Below are 26,455 nucleotides of genomic sequence, written 5' to 3'. Positions count from 1 at the left end.
ATAAAATACAGGTTGAAACACTGGAATTTGGTTACAAACCATCTAATTGACAAAGCCTGGAAGGGGCAATTCTCCTTATCAAATCAAAACTAATCTTGGCCTTGGGAGGGTCAGTTTGGCTTGGCTTTGTTTTGGAAGCTTGCAATCAGAGTCTAAGCCACATACCCCAAGATAAATTAACATGATTGAAAAAATAACAGCAAAATGTAAGACCGACAGATCTTGACAATTTCTCACCCAGTGGGCCATTCTGACCTTTTTTGATGCGTCATAGCATGCAAAGTCATACTTGATAAATCAAACAAGCTCGGAGAGAGGAGGTTGGCTGCCGTGGTGAGAGGTGGGGCTCTTCCACTAGGAACAGATACTGGGCTCACTCAACCAACTGCTGTTGTGACCTTAAAGAGGACTTGCTCCACTTGGCTGTGAAATGCCCACTCCGTGAACAACTCAGAGGAAAGATGACCTTGCAAGCTATATCTAAATGACATCTAGAGATGATGAAGAGAAAATGTTCACTTGCTCAGAAACATTTCTAAGGAAAATGGGTCAACTGTTGGTAAAAATCAGGACTGCCAAAGATAAGGCAATGGTAATTAGAAACAGGAATTGACCAGTATGAGCCTACAAAAGGCTCATTTGGTGCAAGCCACAGCGTTTACGCATTCATGAACTTCACGCTGCAAGTTCTCTTTTAATTACCTTTTCAATTTCAAGTTCACTGTTTGATTGCTTTATCTGTTTCTGTTTTTTCATTAGGTGTCAATTTTTCCTGTGTGAAAGACTAGTGCTAAAAGAATGTAAAAACAAATGTAAAACATTGGTATGATTTACTTTGCTGGGATATACCTACCAAAGCCTGCTCCCTCACAGTGTGACACAGTTCACACATTCAGCTGAACAACCCCATTACTCAAAAGTGAAATCAAATGAGTTCCACATTCTCTGTGAAATGAAGCATTTCCAACAGAGGTTTCCAGAGCAATATCTATGTTGCTGTAGGAGGAAGGTGTCCCATTTGCTCTTAAACAGCTGTGTAGCTTCACTGACATTAAGATGTTGTATTTGCAGAAGAGGATGAACTCGAAGCGATGAAGGATGAGCAGCCGGGAGAAAGGCCTTTCAGGCACTAAGGCTGTCTTTATTCTATCCTTTATATTTTCCATTTAACACGTTTCCCAATCTTAGCACAGCTGCACCTTTCACACCACACTTCTTTTCTGCACTTCCACTAATTTGCATCCATAACATTGCATGACACTTGCCTTGTAACTGCTTCACTTGTTCAACAACAACTTCGAGGGTCAATAGTCATTCCTTTGCGTTCCCCATCTTCTCACTCAACACATATTTACCGTCTTCCTCTTCTGACTTTTTCCATCTCTATAAGATTTGTAAAATTCAATCATGTTGAACTCTCCTAGTTATCAATTGCCATATCTTTCAGTAATGTGGTCTGTCTTGGGATATGGCACTTTCTTTATGATAGTCCTTTCTGCTCATTTGTTTGACCCTCAAAAATATGTCTTAAATTCTGGAAATCACCTCTTCTTTACATTTGCTCCCACTGCTTGTCTTTCTCCTCATGAATTTCTCTAAGCCGACTTTCTTTCGCTTACCATCTTTGTTTCCATTTTCTTTACACAGTTCATAACTGTGTTCACCCTCAACTCTCTATTCTCTGATATTTTATCTCAATTTGTGCTAATAGCTACTGCTTGCCTTTTCCCTTCTGCTTCGCAGATTTATCTGATCTCTCCTTCCACTTTATGCTTCTTCTTGTTTTATGTCATTCTCTCTATTCGTCCATAAGATTTAGAACTCTGTCCTCGCTGCTTTAGGTTGCTCTCTGGATTTATCTTTGGGTAAAACATAAATCGTATCTTCCACATAAGTCAGTTTCCGATAGCTTTAGCCCCTCGCCTTCTGATATGGACTTCTCATTGCACCTGATGATCATTTACTTAGTATTGTACTATTTTTATTGATTGCTGGTTCTCTGGAGGGCACATAGGACAAGAAATCTAGCAGCTTGGATCTGGTCTATCTTCACTCTGTTGCTCCCTATCTGGACATTAGGGGTCTGTTTAAGTACATAAAAAAGTACTCTTATAGTATTCTTTAAAGTGCAATTGCATAAGTTGATTCCAAAACATCTAAAATGGGAATACAATAAAAATATTATATTTATATTATAGTATTTAAAAATAATTATCTTGACAATATTGTGATAGTTGTTATTTTTGTACGTCGATATTTGTAAACTTCATGTTCTGATATTTGGTAGGACTTCCATTGCCCACTTCTGCAACTTTAATAGCACGATGCTGAGGGCTATACCCGTTGTTAAGGTCATGAACCCAAGTTATAGGCCTGAGTCAGAGGGGAGGTCCTAGGACAATGGTGCAGGTCTTTAACAACAGGTATAGCCCAAAGTAGAAGGGCTATAAGGCTATTAGAATATTCCACCCACTGAGTGTAGAATGTTAAAAAGGGAGAAACAGAAAAACAAGCATTGGAATGTTTGGGCAGAAGGCCTATACTAGCCATTATAAGCCCTGAGTGACTCCACTGTCTTCAATATTGTTGAATTATTGCTTCTTCTAGGCCTGTTATTCTTAATGAATAGGAGCTTAAAACTTAGTTCAGTTCTATCTCCACCAGGCTTGAAATCTGAGTACAGCAGCTCTGTTTGCCTGCCCCCTTCGTGACTTCCCTATGCTCTAGAGCAGTTCTGCAAGAACCACTGTTTTGAGGCGCTTCTTCAGTCATCAGAGGGTATGGATCCACTGCCAGCCACTGAGCAAAGCCTATTTCAAGTCATCACGAGTAAGAACTACTTTAATTTGCTGTAATGGCATTCACAGAGGTGTGTGCTTTGTTGATCCCATGTGGTCTTGTTTTCTTTTCCAATAAGGCCCCCCCAAGTCAATCAAACTCCTGAGCATGAGATGCAGACTGTTCTCAGGGTTCACCTCTACATGGCTACTAAGCAGTGGTATAACTATAAATACTGCAGCACGTGAAGCGTCACCAGGACCTAGGGGAGTGAGGGGCCCAGTGCACACCAATTATAGCTTTTATTTTCCTATGCTATTAGGAGCAGAGGGCTATTCTCCTCACTTGATCTAGGGTCCATACCACTTTTTCATGAGGGTCTATGGCATTATTGCTATTCCACAGTAATGGGTCCAGTGTTTTAGTTGTTTTCAGTGGCTAAAGGGTTAAGAAGACACGATTTGCAGAGGCCACCCTACTGCATATATCACACTGCTAAGAAATATGGAGTGGGTACATCATGGGACTCCATCTTAAACTGTGGCATTCGCTGTGAGTGTTGAGATGAACAAATGCAAGGAAGTTGTTGAAGATTTTCTAATAAATGACATTCCTAGAACAATCAGTTCAATTGTATTAATGGAGGTTTTTTTTACCATTCAAGAAAGGAAGGGGCTATTTGATCTAGAATGGAAAATTTGATTAATAAAATCCGTTGATGAGATGGTGCATCTTCCTTGCCGCACACAGTAAAAATATGAAGCATAAAAATGCTTGCACCTGGCAGAACAGCTGTGCATGTTTGGGGCAAAACGAGCTACAGAAATTTAGGAAACCCTTAAAGTGGCCATCATCCACAAAAGTTGGACTCTGGTCAAGACCTTCTCTGGAAACATCACATTCGCCCGGAACATACTATCTGCCCAAATGTATATAGCAGCCGTAACCATGGTCTATGACTTCTCACCATGACCAACATGTAATGCTCGCCAACAGTAAAATTTCCCAATGCCCCTATTTTATTTTGGTTTTCTTACAGTATTTGTGGCTCCTCTACTCTCAAGTGCAACCCATAATGTAAGGTTTAAACTAATTCTTCCCCATAATAAATATCCCCTTTTCGTAATTCAGGTTAAAACATGTTTCTTGCTTCAATAACCACATGGATCTGACACCCAAAAATCAATTAAAAGAGAAACAACATGCTGTAGTGACTGTAGGTGAGAATGAGTGTGCATTGCAATCTACAATTCTACAATTTGTGAGTATTTCAATGCATACTGCTGGGATTATTTGTGAAACCTCAAATATGTGAAAATATATGCACATCCTAGGAGCAAGTCCATGTTTCATAGATTTACACAAATGTTTCCGAATCAGGTCCCCAGCAATCATTTCAAAGAGTGAAAATTATGATTAAGGAATCATTCAATTATTGCAGTACTCAAAAGTTGCACCTGGATGAATGAATATCTCTCAACCAACTTTAACCATCCAAGGCATTTGGGCGATGACCGAAAATAGACACACTGTAGGATGAAAATGATTATTGAACATAAAGACAACATGAAACAATATACAAATTCCTAGAAAAGAAAATCACACTAAAATCAGCAGGAACTACCTGGCAGGTAGCGCAGCTCATCACCCATGCTACGGGGTCTGTGATAGCCAAAGGAACTGAAAAGAGGTTGATGGGTGTGAGGCGGCGGAGCAGGCGGAGGTGGCAGCGTGCAATGGAAGGCAGGGTGTGCGTCACCGTTTATCACAGCCGCCCCATAGGCCGTGAGCTGTATCTTGTGATACTGCTGGTGACAAACAACGGCATTCCATGAACCTGATGATGAAACATAAATGTGAAGGGAGGGAAACAAATGCAAACAAAAAAACTCAAAATTTAACTAAAAAACACAAACAAAACAGCAGAAATCAAAGAATATCATGAATGTCTTGTGGAAATTGATGCCAACAGGATGATTTGTGCAAATTTGCTAAGGACGTGATCTTGGTGTCCAGGACCATGGGATTCTTTAGCAGTTATGATGCTTTTGAATCAGTTTTTGTGTCAGAAGCTGTTGTGAGAAACTATGAATGGTCATTTACAGTAATGTACATTCAGATCCTCTACATACAGAGAGGACGGCCATTTTCCTCTATAAGGCAGGCAGAGCAGCACAAACATAGATGCCAATGTCAACAAACATTGCACTGTATTGTGATTGGCTGGCCACATAGTTGGCCATTTTCATCCTTTAGAGCAGAAATATAACATTTGCTTCATTTAAACAGCACACTATAGTCACATATGTTCACAAAAGCCAGTTCTACCCTACTGTGTTTTTTTCACTATATACATGGTTTGCTGGATCTGCAAGGACCAGGCTGTCAAACAACTACATTAAACACAGACATGCTAGGCACATTAGGGCTCAGTGTAAAGTCCCTTACCCAACCAGGGAGTGGGTGAAGCAGGACACCAACATTGCTAACCTGCTAATCTGGACATGAAATGGGGTGTGAGAGGAGTCCATCCAACAGTATTCTGATCAATCTAAGTGTATAAAATAGTGTAGTGTGGCTAAAAAAGACAAACTATGTAAATTAGCAGGTGAAGCAGGCACCTGGTTTTCTATTAGCATGATGATGGTTGTAAGAAAGTATAAAAAAGCTATGTTCTACGTAGTGTGTTGACGAAAACAACCTTTTCTGTTAGCTTTTCTCTGTGAGCTCTAAGAAACATCAAAGTGCATTGCAAAGGCAGTCCTACCTTTTACTTCTGATCACTTGAGACTTCTTGTCCAGTTTTTGAAAAGGGCTGTGGACTACCACTCTCTTGTAGGACTGTGGTGGCTTCAATAAACAAACACCACTAATTAACCAATCACTTCCTTGTCCATTATAGAGGGAATACTCAACGGCTTTCCTTAAAAATGAAGAGCGGAATGCTTAAGTAGTTTTAACCAACTACCTAACACTAGGAGACAGCACATCACTCACAGCAGGCAAACATACAGGGAACCTCAGAAAGACAACACACCTTACTAAGGAGACAACCAACGCAGCACACACCTTTAAGAGGCTCCATGTCATTTGGAAGACACACCCACTTATGCTTTTGCATCTAGAAGGAAAACACATCAGAGACCACCAATCAAACTATCATCTGTAGCCTGACTCAAGCAAATAGAAAGAGAAAACCAGTCAAGCCCCACCTGACTGGTCAAACTACCATATCCAGCGAAAACAACAGTTTAACATTTAGCAGAAAAAAGATCCTGTCTAACCACAGGACAACATCCAGAAGAAAAAACAACTCCAGCCCCCATCCAAAAGAAGGAAACATGTTACCAGGAGAAAATAATAATCTATAGCAGAACAGTACATCGCCAAGAGACAAGAGTCAAAACACCGTATCACACTGTATCATTCAAACAATACAACCACTTTGACACTCAATTGTGAGAAGACACCTTGTCATGGTAGGAGACAACCATGCAGGTCCTCACCTGCAGGAGGACACCCCATCGCTCGAAGTAGACAACTATTCCATCTCTCGCCTTGAGAAGAACACCACATCGCTCGTAGGAGGCAGCCACCCCAGTCTTCACCTGTAGGAGGATACCACATCATACGGAGGGGACACACACTCCAGCTCTTGCTTGCAGGCGAATAGCACATTGCTTGAGTCCTCACCTCTGGGAAGACAGCTTGTTGCGCTCTCACATGGCTGTACATGACAGGCCAAAGGAGAGTAAAAGCTCACCTGCTCCACCTAACTCATCACGTGGGCCTGGGACCACATAATGCCTCAGGCTCACCCCCAAGTTCCTTGGGTGCTAATGGGTGATGAATGCGAGGAGTGTGGTTCAGCGCAATGGAAAACTAGCTCATAATATAATAATCTTGAAACCAAATCATTTCTCTCTATACATATGCAACTAATGGGAATCCATTCCTGGATTTAAACTAAGACTGTCAGCTGTGATAGCACCCAGGCAGCAAGCTTCCTGTAGGTGGCTTGGCTCCCTGAGCTATATGGTGGGGGTCATAAAGTTTCAGTCACCCCCAAGATTTGACCATGCTTCTCAACATGCATCAGTGGCTTAGTGTTGCAAACCACTGAGCCCTTTTCTGTAGAAAAGTAGGTGCTTGATGTGAGGGAATAAAATGTCTAATAGTAACCTAGCTCATGCACGCACTAGGCCAACGTCAGCAGACTGTTCTAGAAACTTAAGGAAGCAGTAGCACCAAAAACCATGAATATACCACAGAATCTCTGTTTGTAATCTTTGCCTGTCCATTGTTAGAATCCAATTTGGGTTCTCTTTTCATTTTAAGAATGTCATAATCCAATTCCAATCAATTATTTTTTTAAATAAAGGATGAGCATTATTCATTTTTGGTACTACTCATCTGTATTAAGGCTTTTAGACTGCCCCCTTTGAATAACTTTTGAAAGCTTTTGAAAGCATAGGTACATCACAACATCACTGCATTGAATGTAAGCATATCATGGGGCAAAGATTTGTTAGAATACAATTCAAGCATTTGAGAGACGGAAAAGAACGGAGTGTGTTAGAGGAGCAGGGATGTACCTGTATGCTAATATTTGCACTTGTACTATTACAGATTAAGTTTGTTTTTAGTGCTACTGCTGCTTTAAGGATGCCCAGGTATAAAGGAAAGTAAAGACCACATACAGAGCCTTTCGAGCATCAAAGTGCAACATAAGATTCAGTATTTTCTCTTGCACATGAGCACTTGGCTGTGAGCCCTTCTGGCTTAAGGAGTAAGCAGCAGCGTAAGAAATAAGGGCTGAGTGCAAAAGGCTGTGGCCATGCACTCAGGAACCAGGCACGTTGTTACTGACAAAGACAAACACTGGATGAGACAGAAAATTCAGGCATCCGAAGAGCCCATCTAACAAGATCAATATCAATAACCTGCACCCAAGGACTCTTAGACCTGACCAGAACAACAGAATGTCTTATGCATGTGGGGACATCCATGTAAACTGAGAGTTCATGTATTTGCCTGTACGCTTGCTGATGGCCTCTACCAAGCTTGAAGGGAAGTAGCCGACTCGATCGTTGCCAGTTCTGTTATCATGGATGCATCCTTTCCAGCGTCCATCCGGGTGTTGCTCTAGAACCTGCAAAAAGAAAACAGATAATATCTCTTGTTAATTCCCTTGCAATACATAGCTTGTTTCAGGAGTGTGACTGTGTTTCTGAAAACCAGACTTGGTTTTACTGTTTGGTAAGACAGCTATCTGAAACAGCCAACAAGACAGAAATAGTGATCTTCAGCAAGAACACCCTACCATAAGACTGCAACGGGTGGCCAGGCAAACTCTGACCAACAGCCACACCGAAAACCCACCCCAGGAACTTCGTAATAACCATCTACAGCAAACTGGACATGACCGCACAAACCAATGCTGTCATTGCATCCTGCTTCCACTCCTCAAAGTAGCAGAGGAAGATCTTCAAATGGTCCCAAGCAACACTCGAAAATCCATCACCCAGGCTCTAGTCAACAGCAAGGTGACATTCAAGGCCCAGCCTACCTGAACAGTAGCATCTCCTTCCACCAACCACCCAGACACTTCAGCTATGCAGGTGTCCATACATCCCAAGCATACACGGAACCAGACCACGAGGATGAGCATTCTCTTACATCGCTTCTAAAGCATGGAGTGACCTCCCACTCCACCTCAAAGCCTCCTCTTCTCTACTTGAATTACACAGGACGCTGAAGGCCTGGCTTTTCAACTAACCAAACTACCCTAGGTAGGCCTAGACACAAACACACCTGCTCACCACCAGTATAACCTCGTGGATGATAGTACACTTTACAAATACACATAACATAACATCCCGACCTTACTTCACCCATTAAATCCAAGTCGAATTCAACATCAATTGTGAAGTTGGGGTATTTCACAAATGCACATATTTACCACAATGCACAATGTAGAAATAATTAAATGTATTAAAAACAAATACAATGGGTGATGGCTCCTATTAAAGAAATTTACCATGCTGTGAAAGCGGTTGTATGACATTACATTAAATGCCTTTAAAACACATATGCCTTTACAACGAAATGGTAAGTATATATCAGGTAAGATATATTTTACCAGGCACTGCTAATTACCGTAGATATTACAGCATGCATGACAACTTTTATAATGTCAATAAAAAAAATCAATGAAACGTTAGAAGTTAAATTATTAAAGAAAAAACTGGGCATGGCGTGAGTTATAGTTACCTTAGGCCGCGAGTTATAGTTACTTGAAATAACTAGCTATAACTGCAAAATTTCTCTGGTTTTGTGTGAGTAAATTCAGAACCTAACTATAACATCCCTGTAACCTTTGTTTTTTAAGTGAATATATGTATATATAAATGTGTGTGTGTGTGTATATATATATATATATATATATACATCCACAATGCCCTTTCAGGCTTAGAGTGATGCATACATTATGGAAAAAAAAGAAGAGAGAACTCTGGGTAGTTCCCAAGTTTGTCCCTGTTTGACAAATCTCCATGAAACTATCAAAAAATGTGCTTCTTTTTGACTAGTTTGCAAATGGGAAGTTTCAGGATGATCCATCAAGTGAGGGCAGAGAAAAGAGGGGGGTCCCAAAACACATTTTCCCCATTAATGTTTCCATAGGAACTTTAGACACCTCTACGGCTCAACCTTCAAGTTGGGTTTACACTAAATTTGACAGCTAGTTCTTGCTCCAGAAAGAGTGTTTTTTTGTGTTTTGGTGTAAATCCATTCAGTAGTTTTGGTGAAATTAAGGTTAAAAATAATTGTATATTTCACACTGCGGAGGATCCGCGAAGAGGACAGATCTCAAGGTGAGATCTGACTGCCTGCCACCACCTAAATCAGGAATTGGTGGCAGTCATCTTAGGACCTGGGACTCCTGCGCTTCTTTTCTAACCGCCCCCCCTCCCTTGGCGTGGGCCAGGGCCCCGAGGACGATGCAACCCCACTTCCCTTAAAATAAAATGCCCTGGGGGATGGGGTCTCCAGTGTCAGGCCCTGTGGCCAACCCCCCCTGCACATGGTTGAAGTCCATGTGCAGTGTGGGGGTGGCTGCCTTTGAGGAGGTTGGGCACTGGCCAGGCCTTGTGGCCAACACCCTGCCGTGTATGGCCAAAGGCCCTGCGCAATGTAGGGTTGGCTGCCTTTATGGGGCTGGTCACAGGGCCTGGCCGCAGGCCAGGCCTCGTGGCCAACCCCCAATGCACATGGCCAAAGGCTGTGCACAGAGTGAGGTGGCTGCATGCAGGGGGGTTGGCAAAAGGTAACAATTCCTTGTGCCCTAAGGTAACTAAAACTCTAATTAACCCACATATTACATCAATCATGACACCTTCTATTATTTCATTGATAACATCGCAGTAACATTTACAGTGAAAGTATTGATGAAAAAACTGTGTATGGCCGAAGCGTGAGTTATGGTTAACTTAGAGCACCAGTTATAGTTATTTGAGATAACTATAACTGGTGAATGTAAGTGGTTTTTAGGGTTTAAAAAGTTACATTGTTAATGATTAAGGCCTTGTGGGTTGAAGCACGTTGGTGTTGGACGTAATTGATTCATAATATAATTACAAAAGAATATCCGAGAATCCTGTGAGTGCCGCCTATGACCTTGAGTCATTTCGTTGGAGAATTAATATAGGGAATTTGGTCCTTCCCTGACGCTGGCACCGGCGTTCGAGTGCGCCTAGCGGGGACCATTTGGTGAACATATATACCTATATATACATACATCACATACCTACAGGTAGGTATAGATAGGATCTAGTTTCCATAAGAAAATTGCTTTGCTAATAACTTTGGTGCCATTTGATGAATCTTCATGAAATTTTCAAAACTAGAATGCCACTCAATTCAGCTGCTGTCTGGAAAGTTTTGGGGTGATTTGTCAAGCGGGGGCCGAGTCCCAAAACAAGTTTTTCTGTTGCAATTTTGTTAAGGGATTTTAGACACAAGACTACAGCCTGAACTACTAAACGGAATTACACCATATTAGGCAGAAAGCTAGATCTTGGTCCAGAAATAACTCTTTTTGTAATTTGGTGTAAATCTGTTCAGTACTTTTGTTGTATTAAAGAAAAAAGATGTATGTATATCTAGAGACACAGATCCACTGCGGATCCACCAAGGTAAATCCACGCAGCAATAGCAATGCTGTGATTGGCTGGCCGCAATCTGAGAGGAAAGTTACAACCGCCATTTAATCTATCGGCACTCGGTGCGCAAGGGGAGGAATAAAGATAAACTAAGATATAAGGGTTCACAATAGAGGTGTCCTGACCCCATAGGACTGATGAAGGGGTCTGTGAGGGACCCCTCATGGGCAAGAAATTGCCCCAAAACATTTTGTTTTTCGTCCTGTGAGGATCCGCAGATCCACCATGGCACCCTGCGTTGCCACTGTGTGAATCTGCGATAGATCCGTGGACCCAGACCCCAATTTAAAAAAAATGACATCCACTCACTGACCCACACACACACCCATACAGCAACTCACACACCCACTCAAAGACCTACAAAACCACTTGCACACCCGCTCACAGACCAACAAAACCACTATCACATCCAGTCACTGACCCACACTGCCACTCACACACTCAACACCAACTTACACACCCACACATCCACTCACAGACCCACAAAGACACTCACACGGCCACTCACACACCCACTTTCAAACCCACACAACTACAAACACTCTGTCACACACCCATAGAGCCATACAACCACTCACACATCCGCTCAGAGACCTACGGCATGGGATTGGCTGCATTTGGAGTTTGCCTGCAGGCCCTGTGGTCAACACCCAACTGAAACCCATGCTCAGCATGGGGATGGTTGCTTGTGGGAGGGTTGATAGCAGGGTCTGGCTTTTGGCTGTGCGCGGGACAGTTGGAATAATGTATGGTAATTAAATATTACTTTACATTTAAAAAAGGTAGAAACTCACTGAAAAAAATACGTTTACAGGGACATTATAGTTTGAAAATAGAATTTTAAAAAACCTTAAAAATTCACACAAAAAAACAAAGGTTATAGGGACGTTACATTAGGGTCAGATTTTACACATTCAAAACCATAGAAATTCAGCAGTTATAGTTATACTTATCTCAAGAAACTACAGCTCGGGCCCTAAGGTAACTAAAACTCGCTCCCTCTCCCTGCACTGCTCATTACCCCACATATTACATTAGACCTGACACCTTCTATGACATCATTGATAATATCACTGCAATTTTTGCAATTAAATTATTGATGAAGAAATTGTGCATGTCGGGGCTGCACAGTTACCTGTGGGGCTGTTAAAGTTACCTTAGGGCACAAGTTACAATTCCTTGAGATAAGTATAACTATAACTGCTGAATTTCTATGGTTTTGTGGAAAGGTCAGGAGAGAAAGGATGAAGGAGAGAGAAAGAACAAGAGCGGGTGGAGAAAGCAAGTAAAATAGAAAAAGAATGACAATGTGGAGAGTGATAAAAAAGGTTGGACAAAGAAAGGTGGATGGGAGGTAAATAGAGAAGAGGGAGAAAATGGAGAGAGGGAAGAAAAGTGTGAGAAAGATATGAAAAAAAGATTTGGCAGAGAAAAGGGAGAGAGACATTGAGAAGAAGGAGAATGGAGTGCTGAAGACGGATGAAGAGTAAGTGAAAAAAAGAGAGGCCTACAAATAGTGACAGAGAAACATAGTGTTATGGATTTCATCCTCTTTTTTCTTGCAGATGCATGTATGTTGTTGTCTGTTGAAGAAAAACCACAAATCACCAACCGCGTATCAAGTATATATTACTGCAGAAGTATCACTTACTGTAATCACATCCCCGGCTTTTACATTGAGACTGGTGAGGTCATAATTGTTGCAGTAATCCTTCACAGCCCTGACCTGCAGGGCAGCCGAGGCATCTGCGAGACAAAGTCAAAAAGAAAAGGCAAAGGAGAGACAATCAGATCTGTAAGAATGACTTGTGTGTCTCACCTTCTTGTCTCTATAATCATCAAACTCAACCTTGGGCTCAAAATGGGAAGGTATCTGGAGGTGCCACTGCCTCTATGCTCAAAATATTCCTCTACACCCCAGGCTTGTGCACTTTGACACTGCTGCACGCTGTTTAGCACGAGTATCTAAACCCGATGGCTTCCTTCCAACCCCTCGCCTACGGATCCCACCAACACCCTTCTCAACCATACATTCCGAAACGGCATCTAGGAACCCGATGCAAATTGAAGCGCTTCACTAGCCCATCAGGAGTATGGATAACTGATGTGGTGGCTGCTCCTAGAACAACAATTAAGCAAGTACGTAAGACTCTGCTTGATACTTGATAGATTCAAGCTTTTACCATGGAGGTCACATTTATCAGGATTAAGGGCAGGGGACAGGATGACCTCCTGATCAAAGACAGATCAGAGATGAATGCAATGACTTTCATCGATATGCGGCAACGTAAACCACTTTAGAAGACACATCTGGCCAGATGAGGCCAATAGAAGATGTTAAGCGAGTCGTGTGGCTCTTGTTAAGGACAGGCGGAATGCATAGCATGGAAGCACAGGTACACAAAGGTATCAGTGCCCAAGAACAGATTTTAAGGTGACGCACGTGGCTTTAATAGGCTGACAAAAGATGTAAGGTGGTGGTGCATATTGCTATCCCCATTACATTGCTGATATCAGCTTGAGATGAGGAGGACTAATTTGGGCCCAGTACTTGAACACAGACACTGCTTACAGTGTCCAATGAGACCATCCTTGGCCATGACAATGTTTAAGGTGTCCACATCTCTAAAGTGCACAGCTCACATTTGCACTTGGCTTTTGGGGGCTTGGAAGTTACCAAAATTCTAATCTTGGTCAGGATTCAAATAATTGGCAGATGGACTTAGTACAGAGACAGCTCCTGAATTGTGCAGTAACATATCTTTAATCAAGACATCTCCCAATTAAAAAGATTTGACCTGGTCACTGGCTGATGGCAGCCTCTAAGGGATACAAATTGCTCCTCTGAATGTGTCTCACATTCAGTTTTAGCATGACTACCAGAGCCCAGGTCATTAATTATACACTATCCAATCCTGAACATTTGACCTACAAATGATTGATTTCAGGTATTTTAGTCTAATTATGTCGTTGGCAGCATAGCAAGACTACACCAACCAGAATGCATTAGGCTTTCACACAAAAGCCCAGGGCTGGAAACAGTCTCTTTAATTACCTGGAAGGAGGTGGTCCTCCTACTTAGTTTCACTATGCATTCAGATCTCCCTACTTACCTCTGAGCATCTGCTTAATTTCTTTGCTCGCTTGGGTTCCTGTGAACTGGTTCACAATATCCAGTGCGGTCTGGCTGTAGGTGTTCCTGATATGGGCATTAATTCCACTCTGAAAGACAAGAGATGGGCACTGGTTACGCCTAAGAATTGAGAACAGCATACAACAAGACACATGTTAATATCCTGACAGCCTAGGTATTCCACATTCGGGTCCACCTAATAGTTTAATAAACAATGCCATAAAAAATGAGAGCGGCAGAGTTGTGAGGAACTATTTTCACCATAAGGACACACTTTGCTATACAAACACAGACTTCTACCATTGATACCAGCTATTCCTCACAGAAAGAGTGCAGGAGTGGACACATCTCCAATGCTATCCCAGTGCATGCTTGCTGTTAATGTCCTGGACTTTTCATGAGACTGTGGGGGGTGGGGTGAATTAATAATCATAAGAATATACCAATGTTACAGAATAAAGGGTGATGGGTAAAATGCTTGAGCTAATCTCAGACACTGGTAATTACCCTATGCGACATTCCCCGCCATCATTTACAGCTTCTCTGTGCCATCACAGACATTAAATAACCATGTTCCAAATCAGCCTTGGTCGTGCTCCCATCGAGACAGCCCAACCCGAAGAGCCATGCCAGGTCCCTCTGAACCGGGACCAGAGTCCAGAGGGTGATGATTAATTCCTCTAGAACAACAGTTTTTAGCCTGTTGACTTCTGTGGACCCCCACTGAATCATTACTGGGGACCCAGGCTGCGCCATTATTTGATGCCAGGGACCCCTAGCCTAAGCAATTTCTACAATTTGAACATCAAAACAATACACAACTATACAAAAACAAGTATACACCAAGCAACTGCTCAAATATTAAATATTTAGTGTAATTCATAATCAAATACAGATTTTTTCTTCTTTCAAATTTGCTCCTTTATTAATGTATACTTTATTAATTGTAATTTATTTGAAATATTATTTAATTTTGTAAAATAGTTGCAGACCTCCTGCCTAGGCCTTGCAGTCCTCCTAGGGTACTCGGACCGCAGGTTTAGCACCACTGCTTTGAAAATTAAGCTTGAAAGGAATTTACAGTTGCCTGATGAAGTCAACCATTTTGTTCCCATTTTCATCTGTCCTGGTTCATATGAGAGCATCAGTAAACATTAGTATAAGCACATAGTGCGTTTAGAAGTGAGTGATGTTAAAACAAGTGGGAGTTAAAGTAATAGTTCAGTAGAGAGTGGGGATATTGAAAAGGAGGCTATGGAATTGTAGTAGTTAAGCACAGGGAGTGCATACGTAGAGAGTGAATTTAAGGAAGGGGAGATTATGTACTTGAAGTGCAAGTGGTTAAGCACAGAATTAGTTAGGTACATTGCTGAATTTGTATAAAAACATATGAAGGGCCAGGACCCAGGATATTTCACACTGATCCACTGCGGCAGGCAGTACCCACATGTCACTTTAAACTACAGAATTAAATACCAGTTTTATCAAGTTTTTAAGATATATTAAGTAGTTTAAAACTTGACTAATGAAGTCTGCTATAAAAATACTGACAGATCACCACCATGTGGTGGATTTTCATAAATACATGCTGGTCTTTACAAACAAGTACTGGTGTCAAGCAGTGGCACAAAATGGCACAAATTAAGCAGAAAGTGAAGGTAATGAAAGGAGGTTATGTTAATGGAGAGGTATGGCTAAACTCAGAGAGTAGTTCAGGTGAGAGTTGGGCAAGGAAAGGCAGGTTATGTAAATTGAGTGGTTAAGCACAGACAGTGGTTAAGAAGAGTTACAAGTTAATAACAGGAAATGGTTACACACTGAAATGGATTGATCACAGGGAGTAGTTAAGAAACAAGTGGTTAAAAACAAGCGGAGGTTAAGAAGTGGCTTAACGAAACTTAAGGGGACCCCAGCAAAGTACATGGAGGACCCCTGGCCCGTCACCTATCACTTTGCTCAACATACTTTGCTGAGGGGGGCCTTCTGGAGCTTGCCCCCCCACACACAGCAGTGGTTGCGGGGTTAATGTTATACCACTGTGGGTAAGCAGAGAAGAGGTTACACAGAGAAGAGATTAAACAGATGAAGTGGTTATCCGTAGGGTTGGACCTGGAACCACCATCAGTCTTGACAATAATGTTCCAATCTACATTGCGTTTCTGCGAAAGAGCATAGTGAGCAGGTTTCGGCCAGTGGTTCAAGTGTGTCTAGGCAATGTCCTCCCCACAGACAGTTTTAGAAACAATAAGTCCAAAGGGTGCACATTAAAGCACAGCTTTTCAAATGTGTTACCCATGTCAGCCATCTAGCCTTGAAAGCAGCCCCTCAGTGTACAGCCCACTGGGGAAATGCCAGAAGGGGAAATGGCCTTTATGCCCTGAAAACCCACAGAAAGTGGTTAAGGACAAGGTGTATTAACGCACAAGAGTGTTTAAATACAGAGAATAGTAGGCTGAGTCACAAGTTAATCTTGGACACAGAAATGGCTACACACAAGAATAGATTAAGGACACACACAGTGGCTAAGTATGAGGATTGGTTAAGCACAGGGTGTGACCAAGTACAGGATGTGGATAAGCAGTGGAAGACATTAAGGACTGGAAGTTGTTACTCAGAATGAGACACATCGTCCCGGGAGTCACAGGAACCTGTTGAAATACTGTAGAAGGGGGTGCGGTACAATAACAGCGTTTCCAGGCAGTTATCACACGCTTCTGACTTCATTGTACTGGATCCTTGGCCACAGAGATGCTGTTATTGTACTGCACCCCTTCAGCGGCATTTCCTCAGGTTCCTGGGACTACCAGGGTGATAGTCACGATCCACAATTTTTCACCGTATTGAGATGCTCAGAGGTATCATTCTCCAGGTCCTTGGCCCATTGCATTATTCTGCTGGCGGGCCGCACTTTTCTTCAGTGTATGGATAGGCCCTGTTCTAATTATGAATCTCGGGCTCTACTGTATTCTTGAGAGCGCTGATGATGATCCCACCATTTGACAAGGGATCGAAATGTTGACTTGACTAACGTACCCTTCCCCACGCTACTGATTCATTCAACGGGCCGTGCATTTTTTGCTTTTAGACACGCACCTTAGATTTTTATTTGTCATTTGTGTTTCACTGATGTTGAGAGACCAGTAAGCATGTTGGTTTCACCCATACACATTGCACCGTTAAATACTGTTTGCATATTGTATGCTGTGAATAAATGACCACTTGGTTGTTCAGGTGCCAATGTTGGGCATCCCAGTTACTTACCTGAGGCCCCAGATGAGTCATGGCTTTCCCTTGTGAGGTATAAATATGCTAGGGAATTTAGTCATAGAATTAGTTTTCCAAAGGAGAATTGAAGGCTGCCATGACGAGGAATCTAGGTGGAGGGTTTACTTTGATTTGATTTCTTGCAGAGCACAGAATCCCACACAAATGGTTATATGGTGTTAAAAGGACAACAGAGAACATTACAATGCAGTAGGCACAACTCTGAACATTATCAAAATCAGCAGAAGATGGAACTTGGAGCACTTAACAAAAAGAAAGTTGGAGATCATTCCTTCTGATCTGCAGTGGGAGATTGTTCCAGGGTCTAGGCCTCAATCTCTATGCTCAGAATACTCACATTTAATGTTTGAGTTCTTTAGTAGTAGCTTGTTTTCTAAGTAGAGAACTCTGGTTGGAGTGTAAAGGCATAGGTAATTGTCCATCCCAGAGTGACCACTGTTAGAAGCTGAGCAATGGAGAGGTATTTAAAATGAATCAACTGCAAAATAACTTATTAGTGTAAAATCAATAGTGCCTTTTAAGTGGTATAATGGTCCCTCAAACGAACACCCGATCTTTTTGGCAAAGCAGCGGAACCGGGGGCTCTAGATGTGGGATTAGTTTTCTCCTAGTGAGTTGGATGGCACCTTAATTTCTCCCTGGTGAGCTGAAGGCCACACTGAGGTCTCTAAGCATAGGATTTATTCGCTCATTGTGAGTCTGAGGCCACCATGCTTGGGTGTCTAGGTGTACGATTAGTTTGCTAATGGCAAGGTGGGGCCTCCACGATGGGGTATCAAAGTGTATGATTAGCATGTTCCTGGCAGGCTGGAGGCTACCACCCTGGCACACTGAGGTGTAAAATTAGTTTGTGCCTGACATGAATGGGGAAGCCTGAATATTCCCAGGAGGTCCTGCAGTAATTATGAAAGTTCATAAATCCAAAGATTCTCCACTGAGTGTATTTCAAGAGATGCTGTTTGTATTGATAATCTTCTTTATAAGTTCGAAAAAATGTATCCATAAATTCTTAAAAAGTACAGCAAGCCAACACATGTTTTTGGGGACCACCCATACATCAAGTCTGTAAACAACTGAAAACATACACCATAAAGACAAAACATTTAAAAATTGATTTGCTAAAAAGCCTACTATATTAATGTATAATAGTTTCTCCCTGTATGAAAAAGTCACCACAAAGAAGCAATTTCACTCCACTTTGAATTATAATCATTCCTTTCTTGATATTTACTGTTGGTTTGAAGTGCCCACATCTCTCTCATATGTTTATGAATATTTATTCATCCATCTACAAAGCAATATATCTCCTTCCAACAAAACGCCATGATTCAAATGCTAAATACCCATTTGCATACCTCCTATTCAGTTCTTCAGTATGATACTCCTTCATTCTGACTCATTCATATACAAAAATAAATCAACCCACTTGCAACTTCATGGAATCAAATTTTTAATTTAAAACATCATTCTGATTCATCCATAATCAGAGTAATAGGCTCATACCTAACTTAAAGGCTTCCCACTTATAAAGCCCACATTATGTAGAATTGTTCACACTCATTATATTAACTCCTAGTTATATCTAGCTTTGCTTCACACAGATATGTGGAAATGTATTTAATCAAGGCTCATCCTTAATATCAATCACTCTAGGGTATGTAAATAGTTACTAAGTTCTTTTGGCAAGACCTTCCTTCCAAAGTACTTAAATGCAGTTTCCTCCACAGATTTGATACCTAAAGGATTCTTAATACACCAATAGGAGCTTATTGTCACAAGATTCTCCCATCCAATTACATCAGTATCAAACAGAGAAATGCCTGTCACCAACTAAACAGATATAGTGCCTCACAATTGCTCGAGCCAAATGCCTCTCCTTCCAATCAAATTCTCTCATATCCACTGGAATTTTAGGCCTCCTCTTTGTGGAAAATACTAAGTTACATGCACAGCACTGAGATCAGAGACGAACATAATGAGAATGATCAACAATGACAGTAATATATAAACTCCGATCACTGAGCTTAATGGGACCACAGGGTTTCTTTAGCCTACTCACTTCAAAATGGACACAATTAAGAAAAGGAATCTGCTGCCATTCACAAGTCACTATTTATATTCTATTTCACAAGACCTGCCAAACTTCACCATGCAGTTTCACCCAGAAGATGTTATCCACATAGAGCCCACACGGCTACAGATTACAAAAAGACTGATCTCAAACCTCCTCACCCACAACCTCAACACTTTTTCTTTAGTAATGCAATTCCACTAGTAAAAACAAAATTAAAACCAAAAACAAATAACCATAAAGGAAAAAAAGAGGGTGAATAAGTCTGTAAAATGATTCATCAGTCCTCTCAAATTTTTGTATCAACCAACCTCTGTATTCAAGCCATGGTAATCATCCATCATACAGAGCGCTCACACCCGTTCCACTAAATCCCCAAAAAAATCCATCTTTTCTTGAGTATTTCAACGGAACCAAAGACAGAAGCAAACAGAAGACTCGTGACACTCGATAAACCTCACAAGCAAGAAAGAACCAATACCCAAATCTCCATAAGCCATGTAATTCTTCTGTTTCCTTGTGTGAGCGGATTGTGAGCGAAATATTGGATTAACAGAGGTTGGTTTTCTGTAGATTTTTGTTGACAAGATACTATTCTCCACAAATAACTTAAATCCAGAAATACAATTGAATTTGTGTGGAATTCAAGTCTCAAAGTTATGTTGAACTCATTATTATTGAGATATTCAGGCTAAGTTCTCAACTCTGATATGGTGGCATTCCAAATCAGGAGAATATCATCTATGTACCTTCCTCCAGCACTCTACTTTATCTGTATTATTCAATGGACCGTTCCAGGCATCCTCCCTCTCATACATCCCCAGGAAGAGGTTTATGCAGGAAGGAGCTAACCTTCAACTAATCATGGTTCAGCAATTCTAATGTAACAATCTGTCATCATACATGAAAAAGTTACTGTCAAGTAAAAATTGGGTTAAATCCAGCAGTAGTATTTAATGCACATGTAACTGACTGACTTAATAAACAGAAAAAATCTAATTGCTTCCAACCCTTTTCACAGTACAACACTCGTATAAAGGCTAGAGGCACCCATAGTAGCTAGAGAATAGCCTTCCTCCCACACTATCTTGGAAACTTGATTCGAAAGGTCCTTAGTGTCCTGTATATAGGATGAAAGTGTTCTAACCATTAGAGTTAGATATTTGTCAATAAATTCAGAAACTCTCTCCATACATGAGATAATCCCTGAAATTATAGAGTGTTCTGGGCAGATCTTACTACACTTCTTGGGAATATTGGGATGAAAGAAAATGATTGCTGACTGTGGATTTTCAAGATTCAGATATCTAAACTCATCATCAGTGAGCAGGTTCACGTCATGGTACTTCTTCAGCATATCTCTAAGTGTAATACCAGCACCGATAAGTTGGTCATCCTCAGCAGGCATATAATTAGTATTACACTCAACTATCTATTGGCCTCTTGATCATAATAAGAAACATTCATGTACACCGTCATTCTCCCTTTTATCTGCTTGTCTAATAATAATGAAGGCATCACATCTTAGATTCATCACAGCTTCATAATCCTCTTTATGCAAATTATTTTTTGATTTACTTCTTGAAAACACATTCAATTCATTGAGTAATAATTTCAGAAATATATCAGTGACATTATCACTAGTCTATTCATTTCAGGTGTGAACTTAGAATTCTTCTTGAGTCCCCTATATGGAGGGGAAACCTCAACTATCCCTTAACCTTCAGCTAGGTCTTCGAGGTCAACAGAGCCACTATTCTCAAGACTCATTAATGTGGAGTATCCATCAAATTATTACTACTTCTGGAATTCAATATCAATGTGTGATCTCTGTTTTGGCATTTTGTCAAAAATATGTTAAAATTAATTTTCTGATGAATCTAAGAAAATCAGTCTTCACTTGTAAAGTATCTGCATGTCTAGCTGGGGCAAAGTTAACACCTCTGTTAAGAACGCTCACTCTACCTTACTCAAAGGTCTGTCCAATATATTGGTAATTATATTGTTCACTTGTTCCCTCTCCTGGTTTGGCCTCTTTGTGCACTGATTTGTCCAACAATCCTCTCTACATTTCCTTCTCTTGTTAGGTTTCTGTCCACCTCTTTTACTTCTTCTGGTCTATTTGCATTTGAATCAATACCTCTAAAAAAGTAATCAATCTGGTAACAGTTTCATTGATGGAAACATATTCAGTATCCGATTTACCCATCTGTACTCGATATAGAACTCACACTAGTTGCTCCGCTCATCTGTTTGCTGTGTTCCCTATCCATTCCTACTTGTCTTGTCCTGGTAATCTCATCAAATTTACAGGCATATGAAGAAATCCTCACCATTCTGTAGTCCCTTTCATCATGAAGGAATTTGATTATTTTTCTATTTCTAGTCCCTTCGTGAAACTTTGTCATGACATCATTAAAAATGTCATAATTTTTCTCAGAATTCTCAGGGCAGTTCAAATCCCCTATTTTCTTCTTAAGATCTTCTATTTCCTTATTCTAGTTCGTTCTTTGCTACTCCACTTGATCAAACAGCATCTTCATTAGATCCCCAGATGTTTCATTCAGTTTCTTACCTCATCCAAATTTGCAACTGCACTGAGAATATTCATTCTCAGACCCGTTGGGATCCTACCTACATCTAAATACCTTGTAAGTATCATAGAGTCCCACCATTTTGATGATTCCCTCTTTGTCAGTCATTGCAAGTTAATAAACTTCTCCCAGGCTTCTTGACTGTGACCCTGTCCTACTTAATGGTTCACATGCATTTCTCAAAAATAGTTAACTAGCTAATTGTACTCGTAAGTCTAAGGGTCTCATAACGACCCTGGCGGTCTTGAGACCGACAGGGTCGCGGTGGCAGTCTGACTGGTACCTTATGCCTGTGGCAGTTGCGCCACGGTCAGACTGCCAGCACCAGTTTTCCTTCATAGGAGGGACTGGTGGTGCTGGCAGTCCTAATCTGCCAGGGCAGCGCTGCAGAGAGCGCCACCCTGGGGATTACAACCCCCCTCTCCACCAGCTTTTACATGGGGTAGCACCGCCATGTAAAGGCTGGTGGAGATGGGGTGCAGGGGACCCCAAGGGCACTTGGCATGGGCAGTGCAGGGGCCCCCCAAGGCCAGCCCCGTCACGCTGTTCACTGTCTGCTTTGCAGACAGTGAACAGCGCAACGGGTGCAACCTACGCACTGCAGCATTGACGCCAGCTCAATTATGAGCTGGCATCAATGTTGTAGGCTGTTTCTCGCTGGGCCAGAGTTCCGCCCACTGACCCAGCAGGAAATTCCTAATGGGGCCCACAGGAAGGCCAAAGTCAAAATGACCCCCCTAAGTGTCTTGCCATATTCAACTTCAAATACTCTAAGAACAATATACAATTATCAGAGTCCAATTATATTTTGAGTGCCTAGTCTCAGAATCTTTTACACTTCTGAATCCATCTTGTGGGCAGCATTGCTGCATTCTGAAAAGTTACAGGACAAAACTTTGGGGTTGAAAATTAATTCCTTGCTCGGCATGTTCACCTCCAGCACCAAAGCCCAGTCATGCAGTCGTATGCATCTATATTCCACAGGAAGTCTTGCAGTAACTATCAGAGTTCATAAACCCATTGTTAGTATTTCAAGATATGCACTCTTTATTGTTAGTCTTCTAAAATAAATGCATCCAAATATTCTCAAAAGGTACAGCCAACTAACATATGTTTTGGTGACCACCCCTTCATCAAGGCTATAAACAACATATTTCTAAAATCAATTTACTCAGTAGCCTAATGTATTATTGCATACCAGTTTCGCCCTCTAACACAGAGTTACCACAAAGAAGCAATTTCACTTCACTTTGAGTTATAATCATTCACTTATCACTCACTTATCATTCAATATACATACATACATACATACTTAGTTTTTAATGTTGATTAGGAGTATCCACATCCCTTTCATATGGGCGCCATGATGGGCAACTGGCTACAGGATTAATATGCTCACGGTGAGTCGGAGGCCGCCATTTTGGTATATCTAGGTCCACAAATATTTTGTTCTGGGCAAGTTGGAGGCCGTCATACTGGGTCTCTAGGCTTAGTATTAATTTGCTCTTTTAAAACTGCAAGCTGCTGGCAATGATCAGCATTTTAGACAGGTAGCCAGAATGTACTGAAGAAGTTGCTTTTCAGAAGTTGATGCTAAATTGGAATGAGAATCAAACTTCAATTTGGGGTTTCTGCAGCATAGTCTGAATGGCTGATACAGTAAAAACCCAGAACTTCAGTGATGGGGCGGAGGGTCTTTGAGGATGACCTTGGTCACAAAGGTTCAGCTCACCAGGAGGATGGCAATTAGTGAGTTTCAACAGACGCGGCTGGAGAGAGCTGTGTCTTGAGTGACCACATATATATTAGGCAGGAAGAGAGATAGGAAGAAACCATTTTATAACTATTTACTGCTTTACCGGTTTAAGCTAAAGTATAAGTGGCATAACAGCCAATCGGAATGCTGCTTTTATGTTGCCTTCTATTTTGCAGGTAATAAGTCTATTAGATATGCAGACTGGGATCATATAAACCGATGATACTCAGCTAGTGCCATCTTACTAGTGTTATGAGGAAGTGCTTTCAGTATCTTCCAGTTATTGGCCCCCGACAATGCAGGGTCTTAGTAATTAAAATCATTTATCTTTTTTTACTGCTGGGTAATTCACTTACCACTTGATTGAACTTGTGGCTCCCACTGCGAGGGCTGGCATGATCATAAGACTGTCCAGCATCAAGCGATGTCTGGCTCCATCTCCAGACAAACTCTCTAATTTCAGAAAAGGATTTAGGAAGTAGGAGGGAGAGGGTGTTAGGCACGGTAGATGTGGTAGAATGGATCCAGAAGACTGCAGCGGCAGAGAACTGTAGCTATGCTTCGAAGCCGAAGGATGAAGCTTCCAGACTATGGTCCATATGCTCCAATTAAGAAGCTTCTCAACCTGCGTGGGTTTCTTTCTGGGTTCTCAGCTATGTCAGACAGGCAGCAGATGGCAAGGACGAGGAGAACATGAATTACACGTCTTGATTGATCTTGGAGATCTGCAGTTTATTGACACAAACAAGTCCAGACCTCGGTTTTACAGGAGGCGATAGGTGCTTGAAATAGCTTCCGTTGCTTGAGTTTAAAGCTTAAATAATCGCATAAATCATTGTGGCCTGTGAGGGCCACTGCTGATGGAGGCTTGAAAGATAAAATGCTTAGTACATCTGGCCCCTTTCCTTTTAAACATTCTTACCTTGATGCACAGTATGAAAGGTACATGTGATATAAAATGACAGTAAATTGTTATTGTCCCTAAAACTCTTGTTCGCTATAAAGCGTTAGTACTTTACAAGTGGGCAAACATTTACACTGAGATAAAAAAATATATACCCTGGTGGTGGACTGTACTGTTCCTTTAGAGGTGCAGTACTGCAGCAGTCGACAGCAAAAAAAACACTAATCACCAACCGAACAGGCATAAAATAGTGAAATACCTCATGAGATTTGCTACAGGCCGCTCAGGTCTTTACTTTAGTCCATCACTGAGGGTCCTAACTAGCTATGTGCTATGACCAAGTTTGAAATCTCACAATTCCTAACAGATATGGGATGATAGTAACACGGTCCATCCGAGCAGATCTCCGATCCATGCCTCCCTCCAATGTATGCCTGCTCAGAACCATAAACATTAAACCAGATATCTTAGAAAGGACAACCCAGTGCAGTAACTAGATCAGTTGTGAATGAAAATAAGGAATATCTTAAAGGGACCTGCAGAGCGGCTCAAAGCTGCCAGTTCACTGAAAACCATAAACCATGTGCCTGTCTCTCACACTTCTTCATCCATCACACTGCTAAGCCCTGCGTCCCATAAAACGATAACCGTACCTCGTGGTCATCATGCAGGAAATAGAAACACTTCCCAGATAGGATCAAAAGAGACAACATCCTTCCAACCACACACCCTATAAGGTGTAGCATGCTGTCAATGTCGGCAAGCGTTTCAGCGCCCCACGTAGGAGTGGTAAGCTCTATGAAAATGTTGCAGTACAACACAATACAATACAGTTTGGATTCTTAATGTTTATCAATGCAGGGAATATCTGTGGGGATTGTGTATGTTGTCTAGAATTGCACTAACTTTTATTATATACACAGGCTAGATGGGGCTTCTAGACCTTCCGTATACATATATAACAACATGCTGTTTAAGCCTGTCCATTTCCAGTTCCTCATACTAGACCTACTGATTCGATGTAACCTTTTCGCTGCCATAGTAAAGTAGGCAGACATCATGAAAGGGTGTCTACAGCACACCCCTATCACCAGTGTTTAATTTGTCCAAAGACAAGTGCAGGTACCTGAACTTTTTGTTAGTAGGCTGCCTCATACGTCCACCACTGGTGCAGGCCACTTCCATCACAGGCACAGCCCACTGCCTGCATGGACACCACCTAAGGTTTTTGGTGCTGTCTTTTTGGGGGCGGGGGAATAAATAATGAGTGTGTACAGCTGACTTCATTTCTCACTTGTATCCAAGATAGATTAACCAGAGGGGTGCAAGCAAGCACTGACCATGTTAACTCTGCAAAATCTAGCTTACTATATGGGTGGCTGCTGTTCATCTTTGAAGGCAGTGGGACCTGATCTGATTTGTAGCAAATAAGTGAAGCCTTTCTCAAATTTTGAAAACAAGCAGTGCCAAAAACTCAAACTACAGCTCAAATTTCAGATAATCAGTGTAACGATGGAGAGGTTTTGACTGGGAACCAATAAAATATTCCTTACACTCACTATGGCTATTGGGGATTATACTCTCCAAGAAATCATTAAAAATGGTGGCAACACTATAGATTTCTCAAAACAATTTCCTTTAAATTTATCTGATGTGCTATATGTATTACAGGCAGTTAAAACATCTGAATATGCAATTTCACATCAATCATT

General features: G+C 41.4%; 1 protein-coding gene across 2 annotated transcripts in view; it reads right to left on the bottom strand.

Moving 5' to 3' along the window:
* The window catches only part of CASKIN1 (CASK interacting protein 1), a 579,616-nt gene that overhangs the window by 132,899 nt on the left and 420,262 nt on the right, over positions 1 to 26,455 (bottom strand). For both annotated transcript variants that reach the window (XM_069209731.1, XM_069209732.1), the window contains exons 8-10: positions 14,114 to 14,222; positions 12,652 to 12,746; positions 7,813 to 7,930 (exon numbers count right to left, since the gene is read on the bottom strand). In XM_069209731.1, coding sequence (XP_069065832.1) covers positions 7,813 to 7,930; positions 12,652 to 12,746; positions 14,114 to 14,222 — 322 coding nt within the window. The remainder of the gene's footprint in view (positions 1 to 7,812; positions 7,931 to 12,651; positions 12,747 to 14,113; positions 14,223 to 26,455) is intronic.

The sequence above is a fragment of the Pleurodeles waltl genome, chromosome 10 (genome assembly GCF_031143425.1).
Source record: "Pleurodeles waltl isolate 20211129_DDA chromosome 10, aPleWal1.hap1.20221129, whole genome shotgun sequence".
Lineage (NCBI taxonomy): Eukaryota > Metazoa > Chordata > Amphibia > Caudata > Salamandridae > Pleurodeles > Pleurodeles waltl.
Note: the sequence above shows the minus strand (reverse complement) of the source record. Positions and strands in the feature narration are given on the sequence as shown.